The sequence below is a fragment of the Myotis myotis genome, unplaced genomic scaffold (assembly GCF_014108235.1).
Source record: "Myotis myotis isolate mMyoMyo1 unplaced genomic scaffold, mMyoMyo1.p scaffold_m19_p_5, whole genome shotgun sequence".
Taxonomy (NCBI): domain Eukaryota; kingdom Metazoa; phylum Chordata; class Mammalia; order Chiroptera; family Vespertilionidae; genus Myotis; species Myotis myotis.
The window spans coordinates 846,879-860,398 of record NW_023416357.1 but is presented as its reverse complement, the minus strand read 5'-3'; the positions used below and the strand labels follow the sequence as shown (position 1 = coordinate 860,398).

At 61.8% G+C, this 13,520-nt stretch overlaps 1 protein-coding gene across 5 annotated transcripts in view; it reads right to left on the bottom strand.

Moving 5' to 3' along the window:
* Positions 1–3,549: 3,549 nt before the first annotated feature.
* IL6ST (interleukin 6 signal transducer) overlaps positions 3,550–13,520 on the bottom strand; it is a 32,511-nt gene continuing 22,540 nt past the window's right edge. For 4 of the 5 annotated variants that reach the window (XM_036308190.1, XM_036308192.1, XM_036308191.1 and 1 more), the window contains 6 exons: positions 10,903–11,004; positions 10,378–10,524; positions 9,977–10,117; positions 8,441–8,537; positions 6,815–6,896; positions 3,550–6,127 (listed from right to left, as the gene is read on the bottom strand). In XM_036308190.1, the coding sequence (XP_036164083.1) occupies positions 5,429–6,127; positions 6,815–6,896; positions 8,441–8,537; positions 9,977–10,117; positions 10,378–10,524; positions 10,903–11,004 (1,268 nt within the window). In that variant the 3' untranslated portion in view covers positions 3,550–5,428. The remainder of the gene's footprint in view (positions 6,128–6,814; positions 6,897–8,440; positions 8,538–9,976; positions 10,118–10,377; positions 10,525–10,902; positions 11,005–13,520) is intronic. The other variant, XM_036308194.1, reaches the window with a different exon arrangement.

Sequence of the window (13,520 nt, the reverse complement as noted above, 5' to 3'; positions counted from 1 at the left end):
GGTTAGGGTTAGGGTTAGGGTTAGGGTTAGGATTAGGGCTTAGGGTTAGGGTTAGGATTAGGGGTTAGGGTTAGGGCTAGGGCTAGGGTTAGGGTTAGGGCTAGGGTTAGGGTTAGGGTTAGGGCTAGGGCTAGGGTTAGGGTTAGGGTTAGGATTAGGGCTTAGGGTTAGGGTTAGGGTTAGGGCTTGGGCTAGGATTAGGGTTAGGGTTAGGGTTAGGGCTAGGGCTAGGGTTAGGGTTAGGGTTAGGGGTTAGGGTTAGGGCTAGGATTAGGGCTTAGGGTTAGGGCTAGGGCTTAGGGTTAGGGTTACGATTAGGGCTTAGGGTTAGGGTTAGGATTAGGGGTTAGGGTTAGGGCTAGGGCTAGGGTTAGGGTTAGGGCTAGGGTTAGGGTTAGGGCTTGGGCTAGGGTTAGGGTTAGGGTTAGGGTTAGGGCTAGGGCTAGGGTTAGGGTTAGGGTTAGGGCTTAGGGTTAGGTTTAGGATTAGGGGTTAGGGTTAGGGTTAGGGCTAGGGCTAGGGTTAGGGTTAGGGTTAGGATTAGGGCTTAGGGTTAGGGTTAGGGTTAGGGCTTGGGCTAGGATTAGGGTTAGGGTTAGGGTTAGGGCTAGGGCTAGGGTTAGGGTTAGGGTTAGGGTTAGGGTTAGGGTTAGGGGTTAGGGTTAGGGCTAGGGCTAGGGCTAGGGCTATGTTTGGTTTAGGGTTTGTACTAGGATTAGTGTTAGGGTAGGATTAGGTTTGGGACTAGTTTTAGGATTATTGTAGATTTCGGTTTAGGATCCACTTTTGGATTATGGTTAGGGTTAGATTTAGGGTTTGTTTTCCTGTGTTGTAGGTCTGGGCGTATCATTCCCTTCTTTTGATTGATGCAAGGTACATCATCTGGGAGTTGATGGAGTAGGAACCCTGATCTGGTATTTGTTTACCACATGCCCCAGGTGGTTCCATTTCTCTGAGCCTGTGAGTCTATGTTATTCTGATATTTACCTCATAAAATTCTTTTAGGTTTTAATGACCGGAAATAAGTGTCTGGTAGGTGGTATGTATACGTTCAGTCCACACCGGCAGCAGCATTTGGCCCCTGTGGGTCCTGAGCTTGCAGGGGACCACCCTCCCCTGCACCGGGGTGTGTCCATCTGCAGTTCTAGCCGTGGTGTCTGGTTCCCCAGGCTCCTTGCCTGTCTCCTGTTAGTAAGGGATTAAAACAGGCAGAACCCACACTGACTGTGACTACAGCCAAGTGCCTGCCCCGTCACTCTTTCCACGCTTGTGCAAAACTGTTTTCTGTTGTCAGAATCTCTGTGCCTTTGAGTTCCTTTTCACTTTAAATACAGGAAACCCTCAATTTTGCGGACCTTGGTTTCACAGACTGATTTAATGGACTTTGGATTTAAAAGACCTAATTCCTGGTCCTTATGTCATATATGAAAATTAACACCCTGGTAATTTTAAAATGCTTTTAACCAAGATTTGCTTATAATTAATAGGGTTTTGTTTTGTTACTAATTTACTGTTGTTTTTAACAAATTTTAGCCAATACGCCATATGTTGGTAAAAGTACTGTAGTAATTTTGCTGACATTATATATCTAAAACTACTCAAATCCCCGAGTCACTGCTCTGAAACATGTTCTGCGAACGGTTAGCAGGTGATCGTGCCGTAGCACGTGCGCCAAGTGCATCCTGGCCTCGCGCATCTGCTCACACCCAGGGAGGGGATGCCCACATTCCGCAGACCCGTCCGGTAGAAACGTAAAATCACAGTGTGACAGAAAGCTCTCCTGTGACATTTAGCTTTCTAAACATACGTAATTTTAATCATGCAAACGTGTCTACATGAAAACAGGTAAACGAACTTGTCAATTTTTTAGCGTAAGCATGCGGAAAACCTGCTTGAGGATGGAACGGCCCTTCGGCTTTAGTGGACGCCCCCTCACCCGAGGCCGCCATGTGGAGGCTGCTGGGTTCCCCCTTCGCCGGCCCCTCCCGGAGGCCCACAGAACCAGCTCCAGAGCTTCCGGCCGATGCCCGTGACAGCCGCGCTGGGCCCCACGCGGGAGGGTGCGGGCCCAGCAGGACCGTGGCCTGAGGCCAGCGAGGCCCACCCGTGTTTGCTCCTGGTGGCGGCATGGCTTTAAGGCTGTCCCACCCTGGCTGAGGGGCAGGTGGCGGGAACTGGGGTTTTCCGCCCACTCTGTGGAGGGCTCCCCTAACTCACCATGTTATCCCCGTGCGTCCCAAGTCATAAACCACATACACCCAAACCCTGTAAGTGGGGTAATTCGCCCTAAAGTTGAAACATAAGACAATTCCAGGCAGTTTTCTGATGGGAAATGACAGCCGTAGTCGGAGGAATAGATGGGAAAGAGGGTTTGACTCTCCAGGTTCCTACACGAAGCTAAGCCTCGTCTGTAAAACCGTTAGTGGGAGGAAGTCACTCCCACCTGAGAAGGGACGTGCTGGGCTGTGGGCCATGGGCTATGGACCGTGAGCCGTGGACCGTGGGCCGTGAGCCATGAGCCGTGAGCCGTGGGTTGTGCTGGGCCGTGGGCTATGGACCGTGAGCCGTGGGTTGTGCTGGGCCGTGAGCTGTGGGCCGTGAGCTGTGGGTTGTGCTGGGCTGTGAGCCGAGAGCTGTGCTGGGCTGTGAGCTATGGGCCGTGGGCCATGAGCCGTGAGCCGTGCTGGGCCGAGAGCCGTGGGCCGTGAGCCGTGGGCCGTGGCGCACAGGCAGCTTCTCGGGAGACGTGCCTTTCCAAGGTGTCCCTGGCCACCAAGAGCCAAGCGCCGGGAGCGGCTGCCACCCACTCGGTGAGCCCCACGTTCTCCCCGCCTCCTGCCCCGCTTCTGGTGACTAATGAGCCACAGCTCGGGCTTGAAGGTGGGTGACAGCAGCCTGCGGGCCGGGCTGTCGATGTTGAAAGCGTGGAGGGATGATCTGTGTGAGAAAGAAAAGCTGGGCCGAGCTGACGCCGCTCCCCCCCCGGGCTGCGGAGGCTGCGTGGCAGGAGCTCTGCGGTCACTTTGGGCTCAGGGTCCGTAACAGAAATGGGGGTGAGACAAGGAGGAGCCCAGGGAGCCACAGTGGACACGGGGCTGAAACGCAGGAGCCCCCGTCCCGCCCCGATGTCACGTGTGTGACCTTCAGGCCGTGTGAGGAGACCTGGTCCGGATGGGGGTTCCCTGTGGACACGGCACATTCTGGGTGGAACCACAGTGTGAGGACGAGCAGCGTGGACGGCCCAGTCCCTCCAGGTGGGGTGGCTGAGGCTCCCCACTGGGCAGCTTGGAGGCAGCAGGGCACAGACTGGCCACAAGGTGGCGCTGCACCTCCATTCTCAACAGGGTCCGCCAATGGGGTAAGAAAACACTCCCTGGGCGTGGGCCTGCGTCTCCGAGTCCTGTACCGGCCCCGGAGGCCACGCAGCCCACCCCCGCCGAGTCCCCCCCGTCAGCTGAACGGGCATCGAACAAGCACAGGCCCTCCACGGAGGCCCAGCCCGGGCGGCGGGACCCCAGCCACGGGCCCGACATCCAGCGGCAGTGACCACACAGAGTGAACAGGTTTACTGCCTACGTGGGAGGTTACAGGTGATACGCGAGTACACTTAGGATACATGTCGTTACGTCAACATAAACAGCTGGCTACAATGAGCACATGCAACTCCTGCAGAGGAAAATCACGGACACACTCCTGACCGGCCTGGCTAGGAGCCAGTGGGGGCGGCGGGTGTCCTGGGCGGGCGGGGCCGGTGCAGGGGGCACAGCACACGGGCCCAGGCACACCGCGCCCACTGTTCACACACGCGTGTTGAGACCGAAGGACTCAGACACTGACCTTACCGCCCCCGTATCTGTGACACCCAGGGTGCTGGTGGTCAGCCCTGGACGCGTGGAGCCCTCACTCACCAAGGCTGTGCTTAAGGGACAGAGACGGGCACCCTGTGGCCACTGGCCTCAAGCGCTTTTCACGCAACCCGAGGCCCCCCGCTCACGCGCACACCAGCAGCACATGAAAAACCATGAATCCAGAAGATGCCACATTTGGCCCAGACCCTCTGACGTCGCCTGCACCCCGCCCACGGTCCGGGAAAGGCCGCCGGGACCAGCGGGAGGGCCAGGCCCCGGGTCCACTGGCTCACAGCGTCGCGGGAACTGGGACCATCCTGCTTCGGGCTCTCTCTCCATCTTCTCTTGATTCACAGAAAAGTGCAAGAAGCTTTTCGAAGTGACCTCGCCTGGGCAACAGGACGAACATGACCCAGAAAGCGCCCGGCAGTCGTCACAGTTCTGCTCGGGGAGCTCAGTGCCTGGCAGTGCAGCCATCGCCTCGTTCACCGGACGGAAGTGCACGGGCTGGAGTTGGTTCTTAGACCCAAAGGGAGAAGACGACGGAGGACTACAGGCCTTCTTTTTGCATCTCTTCCTCACGCCCCAGATCGTCCTCACCATCCAGGCAAGACCCTCCCAGCAAAGCTGCAACTCCCCCGAGAGGGGCTGGCACTTACTAGCAACATTTTAAACTGAGGCACGCTGGAGTTTACCCCCAAACCTGCCGTAGACGCTGATGCTCCACCTCAGAGGTGACCTTCAGACGGCCTCCCGTCGAGGCAGCTGCTCTCACCGTCAGGACCGAGTCTCCTCTCCGGTGGCGTGTGAAGCAGCAAAGAGCACGTGGCCTGCTCACCCCACCCCCGCCCCCGCGCACCCTCCCCTGCCAGCCCCCAGGGGGCTCCGCTCTGTGGTGACGGGACCACAGCCTCTCCCCGTCCTGTCCTCGGGGGCGAGGGCACCGCCTGAGGCCCGAGACCCGCAAGAGCAACACGTTCACACGGGAGGCTCGCACTCGGCTGCGGGCGGCGTGGGCGCAGACAGCCTGGCCCGTCCCTCTGGGCACAGCCGAGTCTGAGACGCTGCAGGAGGCTGTGAGCAGGGACAGGAACATTCTAAAAACTCATCAGGTGACTGATGACAGAAGGTCCAAAACCGATTTTCAATTTGCAAGTTGAACTCCAGAACCCGCTCCTGCAGCTGCGGCAGCATCAGTCCCAGGGGCGAGTCTGTGCCGTGATCGCACGGGAGCCTCCGGGTCAGAGCACAACGGCCGTCCAGCTGTGCCGCTGGGTGAGCTCTGGGGCCGCGGGGAGGGTGGGACCACGCCTGTCACCCCCAGCCCTCAGCCCTCAGCCCAGCGGTGCGGCAGCGCCTCCGGCGCCCTGGCAAAGGGTCCTGGTGCCCTGAGGCGGCTCCTCGGGCACCGAGGCCGTGGCAGCCCCGCGGGGGGCCGGCATGTAGTGTGTGAGTGGATCACGGTCTGGGACGGAGGATGGGACACGCTTGTCCACAAGGCGCGCTGTCACCTCAGGGAGTGGGACTCCGGGGATCTGAGGCGCAGACTGGCCGTGCCCAGCGGCCTGCGGGCGGGCGCCTCACTGGGGCACGTAGCCGCCAGGCCGCACCGTCTGCGGGAGGTAGCTCTTCGGCAGCCCCTCATCAAGGTTGAGCGCGGCCTCCACCCCATCCGCCTCCAACCTCTCCGGCCCCGGGGACCCTGGACTAAAGGCGTCCGCCGCAGGGACCTCCTGGAATGCCTGCAGCTGCCCAGACCCCGGCTGCCCGGGTCCAACAGGGTCCTCGCCGGCCGGGGCTCCCGGCTGCGGCCGTCCTGCGGGGCCGGGGGGGCCGGCCTCGGGCTGGCGGCAGCTCTGCTGGAAGTACTGCTGTCGGGGCAGCGGGTCCGCGCCCTCCCCCGGCGGCAGCTCGTCGGGCCGCTCCTCGCAGTCGAGCAGGGGCTGCGTGGACTCGGAGCGCGAGAAGACCTGCACGGAGGGCACCTGGTGGCGGTAGCCGCTGTGCACCACGGTGGAGTACTGCACGGCGCTCGCGGCGCTCTGGGCGGACGCCGCCTCGGCCTCGTCGCCGCTGGACAGGCTCTGCCGCGAGGACATGCACGAGGAGCCGCCGATGCCGCTGCTGTGGCCGCCCGTGCTCAGCTTCTCCTTCCGGAACAGGTCCAGGGCCTTGAGCTCCTCCGGGAGCGGCTTCTTGTCGCTCGCCTCGATCTCCACCACGCTCAGGTCCGTGAGCGCGCCGTCCGAGAACATCTGGTCTTTTGAGCTGAAGTTATGCTGAGAGGGAGAGAGGGGGGAGAGAGGATGGATCGTCACGACAACGCGTCACTCAGGAACTGCGGGCACACGCGAGGGCGGAGCCAGCCTGCGTCTGAGCGCCCGTGGCTGTCGGAGGTGACACTGCTCTGCCACCGGCCGCGAGCGCCCGGATCCAGCTGCGGGGACGTTCTCCTGGGCCCCGGCTGCGCCTCGTCAGAGCCCGGCCCAGGCTGCCGGCACAGCAGCACTCACTCTCCACGCCCCCAGGGCTAACGGGACAGAGAAACTAGAAACGTTCAAATGACTCCGGTTCCACAGAACATACACACGCCACACACGTGAGCCTGTTAACCCGGAATCCCAGGAGGGAAGGCAACACAGACAGACCCCCCTTCAGGGAGGTTCCCGGGATCCAGGAGGAAACCCCCCTCAGCGCGGGAACACGCCGGCTTCGCAGGCCGATGGGGACACGAAGCTGAATGCCCGCCCGCGGGGCGGTACCGACACCTGTGAGCTTCGCGCTGCAGGACCAGGCTGTTGGCGGCCGACACCCACGTGTCAGCGTGAATGTGCTCCAAGGGTGATGGCAGAGAACGCGCAGGCATCACGTGAAATGCTGGTTACGATCCTCATTCGTGTGCTATTCTGGTTCCACTCGCTCTAGGTTGACCCCACAAACGTGCCCTCACTTGCCCTCTGTCTTACCCGGGGTGGCGTGTGCGGAGACCACTGGGCGATGTTGCTCTTGGACGGGTCGGGGACGTTGGGCCAGATGTGCTTTTTAATCCTGGAGAGAAGGAGACACGGCTGGTGAGGGGCCACGGGCAGCACACGAGGGGGTCCCTGACCCCAGACACATTCCCCACCAACAGCACCCGCCGAACCCAAAGCCACTGAGCAAGGCCTGCAACCGCTGAGCAGCACCGTGTGAGACAGGAGGACCGCCTGCGTGTCGTGATGAAAGGCCGCCAACAAGGCTAAGCTCGTCAGCGACATTCCACCGGGAGAATCTCAGGCCAATCCTGCACCGAGACCACAGCCGAGCTTCGCCAGGTCACAGCGTGCGGCAGCTCAGCCCCTCCCGATGGCAGAGAGAAAACCGCTCAACTTCCAACTGTCAGACAACAGACGCAATTTCAGCTGGGCACCAGGAAAGGAAGAAAGAGCAACAGAACTAAAAACACCTAAGGAAGGAGATCCCGTCATCACAGGCCTCCTCACGTGCGTTTCCCTCCTACAGGCCCTGCCCGGTCAGATCCCAGCTCTGCAGGGAGCGGTCGCGGGAGGGAAAGGACCTCCAGGCTGCCTCCCGCACAACCAGGAAGTGTGGGCGGAGGGCTCCCACCTCGGCCCACAGACCAGCCACGAGCCGACTGAGAAACACTCCTCTCGCCCCATCTGTGCAAAAAGCAAATTCTCCCCAAGAGAGAACCTCAGCCCCGAGGGCGACCCCTGCAAATCCCATCAGACGTTTAAAAAGGAGGCAACCCCACTCCCACAGGAACCCTCCCATAAGGGGGTAACACGGCCACTAACCCCACAGCCACCGGACGAGCGAGCACGTCCCTGAACCTGGAGAACGGATGACAGTTTCCTATAAAGTGAGACGTGCACCTGCCACACCCCCGGCGACCCTCCTAACGTAACACGTGACGCCAAGACGCGCTTCACGAGCAGAGCACGTCGCTTACAGCGGCCACCGTCAAAGAAACCCCGGAGCTTCCGCCACAGCGTGTGGGCTGACGCAGACGGACCGCGCCCAGGACACTGCTCCGCAGCGAGAAGGCATGAGTCGCAGCAGCGCTGGCCCTCAGGACGCTGAGAGCCGTCAGACACGCAGCCGGGGGAGCGCCGTCAGACACGCAGCCGGGGGAGCGCCGTCAGACACGCCGCCGGGGGAGCGCCGTCAGACACGCCGCCGGGGGAGAGCCGTCAGACACGCAGCCGGGGGAGAGCCGTCAGACACGCCGCCGGGGGAGAGCCGTCAGACACGCCGCCGGGGGAGAGCCGTCAGACACGCCGCCGGGGGAGAGCCGTCAGACACGCCGCCGGGGGAGCGCCGTCAGACATGCAGCCGGGGGAGCGCCGTCAGACACGCAGCCGGGGGAGCGCCGTCAGACACACCGGGGGAGCGCCATCAGACACGCAGCCGGGGGAGAGCCATCAGACACGCAGCCGGGGGAGCGCCGTCAGACACGCAGCCGGGGGAGCGCCGTCAGACACGCAGCCGGGGGAGCGCCGTCAGACACACCGGGGGAGCGCCGTCAGACACGCAGCCGGGGGAGAGCCGTCAGACACGCAGCCGGGGGCAGGTGTGCACGGGGTACTCACAGGTCCCGCTTGTTGAAGCACAGCAGCACGCCCAGCAACGTGAGCAGCAGGAACGCCAGGCACACGGGCACCACGATGGCCTCGATCTCGCCCTGGGCTGAAGGGGACGGGGAGAGGAGACAGGGCTCAGCGCAGCCGAGGGGACATGCGTTTCCCGCCACCCGGGCTGCGCACGCAGACCCGCTCCACAGCCCGAGAGACCGCCCTGCACAGCTGGGGGCGTCGGCATCCTTACAGCACAGGCCCTGAACGGAGGTGGTGCCTGATCAGACAGCCCTACTGTGCGTGACTAGATGCAGGTAAACGCGCCCCTATGTGCACGGGAACCAGGTACGCGGGGGATGCACTGCATGGTGACACTCGCTTTATGCAGGGCCTGGAAGTGCCCCAATATCTCTGCGAGGTGCCAGGACTATTGGGAAAGATGAACACATTGTTCCAGCCTTTCCACACTTCACGGCTGTTTCCCCATCCCTGCGGCCCATCCCAGCCACGCCGCTCACAGCAGGCGGCCCGGGACAGCGCTCACATGCTGGCGGGAGGTGGCGGGAAGCGGACAGGGGACCGGGCGGGAGGCGGCGAGGGGGAGGCGGACAGGGAGGCGCAGGGCTATCTGGGCAACACAGGGGTGAGAACAGTGGTCGGCAAACCGCGGCTCGTGAGCCACATGCGGCTTTTTGGCCCCTTGAGTGTGGCTCTTCCACAAAATACCACGTGCGGGCGCACGCACAGTGCAATGGAAACTTCGTGGCCCGTGCGCAGAAGTCGGTTTTGGGCCTGGGCGAGTCCTTTTGAGGAAGTGGCGTTAGAAGAAGTGGGGGCTGTCGGTCGGTCGGGCCGCGGGAGACGCGGCGGGGGAGGCGCCAAATACCAACAGTCCTTACCCTGTGGAAGGCAGGGTAACAGCAGTGTGCCTGCCTGTAGAGTTTAAGTTTTAAAAATGTGGCTCTCAGAAGAAATTTCAGTCGCTGTACTGTTGATATTTGGCTCTGTTGACTAATGAGTTTGCCGACCACTGGGTTAGAAGAACCAAGGGAAGAGGCATTTTTGAGGAGAGGCCACAGGAGTCAGACTGAGGAGGAGGAAGATCGGGAAAGACAGAGGCACAAGACCAGACCACAAAGGCTCCTGAGCCACAGCCAGGCTTCGGCCTGGGCAGGAGGGGCCCGTGAAGCTGGGTTGCAGGGGTGAGTAGGGCCCGCGGGGCAGACCAGGCCCCCAGCACTGGCCATAAAAGCAGGACAGCAGACAGACCCCCAAGATCTGCCAGCGAAGAAACGAGCCACTGAGGAAGGCACCCAGCTTTGGGGAGTTTTTAGGGTCCAGGTGAGACCAGTCAGAAACTGTTAATAAAACAAAAAAGGTCAGGAAAACGATTTTCTATCGTTTAAAGAAACAACTAAAACAGATCATAGCATAAATGTCTAATTTCTGAACCTCATTCCTATGAACCCAAAGATGGACTTTTAACAAGATTCCAGCACAGACAGCCCTTCAGGCGGATAGACAGAAAGGGAGAGGCTGTCCGCTCCTCACCGAACTTGGGGGTGGTGAAGGTGAACTCGGGGCCGTCCTTGCCGCCCTCGTCCGTGTAGGCCGCCATGCGCACCATGTAGAGCGTGTCGCTCGTCAGCGAGGACAGCGTGTACTCCGTGTGGGAGGAGTCCACGTTCACGGCTGGAAGAAACGACAGGTCAGTCAGCTGCTCGGGCCTCTGCTCCCTGCCTACATCCGACAGGGAGAGCGCCAACAGGAACGGAGTTATTTTACCCACAACAACGTTCCTAGCTGAGGCGACAGGCCCGGAGGCAGCCCTGGGCAGCCTGTGTCTGCGCGGAGGGCCCGCCCCCAGGGAGGGGCGGCAGGAGGAGGGGAGGCCTAATGGTGGCTCCGAGCCGGGAGGAAGGAGTGGGTCCTGGGGAAGTGGCGTCTGTTACCGGTCTCGTTTCCCAGGCTGGTTTTATAGAAGATGGTGTAGTTCCTGATGAAGCCGTTCTGCACGTCGACAGGGAGCTGCTCCCACTCCAGGATGGCTTCGTTCTTCCCCACCTTCTTCGTCCGCACGACAGGGCCCTTGGAGGGCGCTGCAGGGAAGACGGTCATTTGCTAACTGAACACCATTAGGGTTTAGTGACACTTCATCACAGCTCCCTGGACAGCTGAGCCAGCCTGATGGGAAGGCCTGCAGCGGCTCTGCTCACACCTTCCCGGGCAGGGACGGGGGGGCTTACGGGCTTGCTTCAGGGGTGGACGGGGTGGGGGCAGACAGGGAGCTTACGGGCTTGCTTCAGGGATGGACAGGGGGTTGGGGGGGTGGGGGGGGAGGGGGTGGACCGGGGGGCGGACAGGGGGCTTACGGGCTTGCTTCAGGGATGGACGGGGGAGGGGCGGACGGGGGTGGGGTGGACAGGGAGCTTACGGGCTTGCTTCAGGGGCGGACTGGGGGCGGACGGGGGACTTACGGGCTTGCTTCAGGTACGCCCTCACGGCCTCAGGGCTCCCCGGCCCGTCGCTGTACACCGGGGTGACCGTGATTAGGTAGCAGGTGCTCTCTGCCAGGCTCCCTGGAGGAGAGAAGGGACCAGGTGCTGTTTCTCTCACAAGGAGAGTGTCTGACTCCACTGCTTATGTCACATCATAGCTGCACGGGCTTCTCTAAACCTGCAGCTTCTGAAGGAAGCCCTGCCTCTGTGCACTGGGTTTCAGCTCAGAGGGTAACTGTGTACGAGAGTCCAAGGCCCCCCTCATGCCGATGAGCGGGTACAGGCCACCCTCACTACCGATGAGCGGGTACAGGCCACCCTCACTACCGATGAGCGGGTACAGGCCACCCTCATGCCGATGAGCGGGTACAGGCCACCCTCATCGCCAATGAGCGGGTACAGGCCACCCTCACTGCCGATGAGCGGGTACAGGCCACCCTCATGCCGATGTGCAGGTACAGGCCACCCTCATCGCCAATGAGCGGGTACAGGTGACCCTTGGCGCCAATGCAGTGGGTAAAGCGTTTACGTCGTCATAGGAGTGATGTCTGCAATCAGTCGGGAGTTAGACCCCTGACCTCACGTTATCGGAATCTGCCTCCTAGTCTGACGACTTGTCTGCCCAGTGAACCTGCTGCTTCTGAGCCAGGCCCACTTGGTCAGGTGACTCAGAAAAGAGAATGGGGTCATTTCCCCAGAAAGTAACCCCACGTTACAAGGAGACATGATCCCGACTCCGCCATCTTTAACCCCCCAGACAAAGTGGCTGCTGCTCAGCCACCTAGTGACCAGCACAGCGCGCTGTTATCTGCACTCGGCCGTCCACAGTGGGGGAGGGAGTGTTTGTGGCACTGAAAAGGGAGCACACACCAGAGAGCAGGGAGCACACACCTGGGTGCAGGGAGCACACACCAGGTGCAGGGAGCACACACCAGGGAGCGGGCAGCACACACCAGGTGCAGGGAGCACACACCAGGGAGCGGGCAGCACACACCAGGTGCAGGGAGCACACACCAGGGAGCACACACCAGGGAGCGGGCAGCACACACAAGGGAGCGGGGAGCACACACCAGGGAGTGGGGAGCACACACCAGGGAGCACACACCAGGGAGCACACACCAGGGAGCGGGGAGCACACACCAGGGAGCAGGGAGCACACACCAGGGAGCACACACCAGGGAGCAGGGAGCACACACCAGGGAGCACACACCAGGGAGCAGGGAGCACACACCAGGGAGCACACACCAGGGAGCACACACCAGGGAGCGGGGAGCACACACCAGGGAGTGGGGAGCACACACCAGGGAGCACACACCAGGGAGCAGGGAGCACACACCAGGGAGCAGGGAGCACACACCAGGGAGCGGGGAGCACACACAAGGGAGCGGGGAGCACACACAAGGGAGCACACACCAGGGAGTGGTGAGCACACACCAGGGAGCACACACCAGGGAGCACACACCAGGGAGCGGGGAGCACACACCAGGGAGCACACACCAGGGAACGGGGAGCACACACCAGGGAGCACACACCAGGGAGCGGGGAGCACACACCAGGGAGCACACACCAGGGAGAGGGAGCACACACCAGGGAGCGGGGAGCACACAAGGGAGCGGGGAGCACACACAAGGGAGCGGGGAGCACACACAAGGGAGCACACACCAGGGAGAGGGGAGCACACACCAGGGAGCACACACCAGGGAGAGGGGAGCACACACCAGGGAGCAGGGAGCACACAAGGGAGCAGGGAGCACACACAAGGGAGCAGGGAGCACACACAAGGGAGCAGGGAGCACACACAAGGGAGCAGGGAGCACACACCAGGGAGCACACACGAGGGAGCAGGGAGCACACACCAGGGAGCACACACCAGGGAGCACACACCAGGGAGCGGGGAGCACACACCAGGGAGTGGGGAGCACACACCAGGGAGCACACACCAGGGAGCAGGGAGCACACACCAGGGAGCACACACCAGGGAGCACACACCAGGGAGCGGGGAGCACACACCAGGGAGCACACACCAGGGAGCGGGGAGCACACACCAGGGAGCACACACCAGGGAGCGGGGAGCACACACCAGGGAGCACACACCAGGGAGCGGGGAGCACACACCAGGGAGCACACACCAGGGAGAGGGGAGCACACACCAGGGAGCACACACCAGGGAGCACACGCCAGGGAGCACACACCAGGGAGCGGGGAGCACACAAGGGAGCGGGGAGCACACACAAGGGAGCAGGGAGCACACACAAGGGAGCACACACCAGGGAGAGGGGAGCACACACCAGGGAGCACACACCAGGGAGAGGGGAGCACACACCAGGGAGCAGGGAGCACACAAGGGAGCAGGGAGCACACACAAGGGAGCAGGGAGCACACACCAGGGAGCACACACAAGGAGACACAAGGGATCAAGGGAGCACACACCAGGGAGCAGGGAGCACACACAAGGGAGCACACACCAGGGAGCACACACAAGGGAGCAGGGAGCACACACAAGGGAGCACACACAAGGGAGCAGGGAGCACACACCAGGGAGCAGGGAGCACACACAAGGGAGCACACACCAGGGAGCACACACAAGGGAGCAGGGA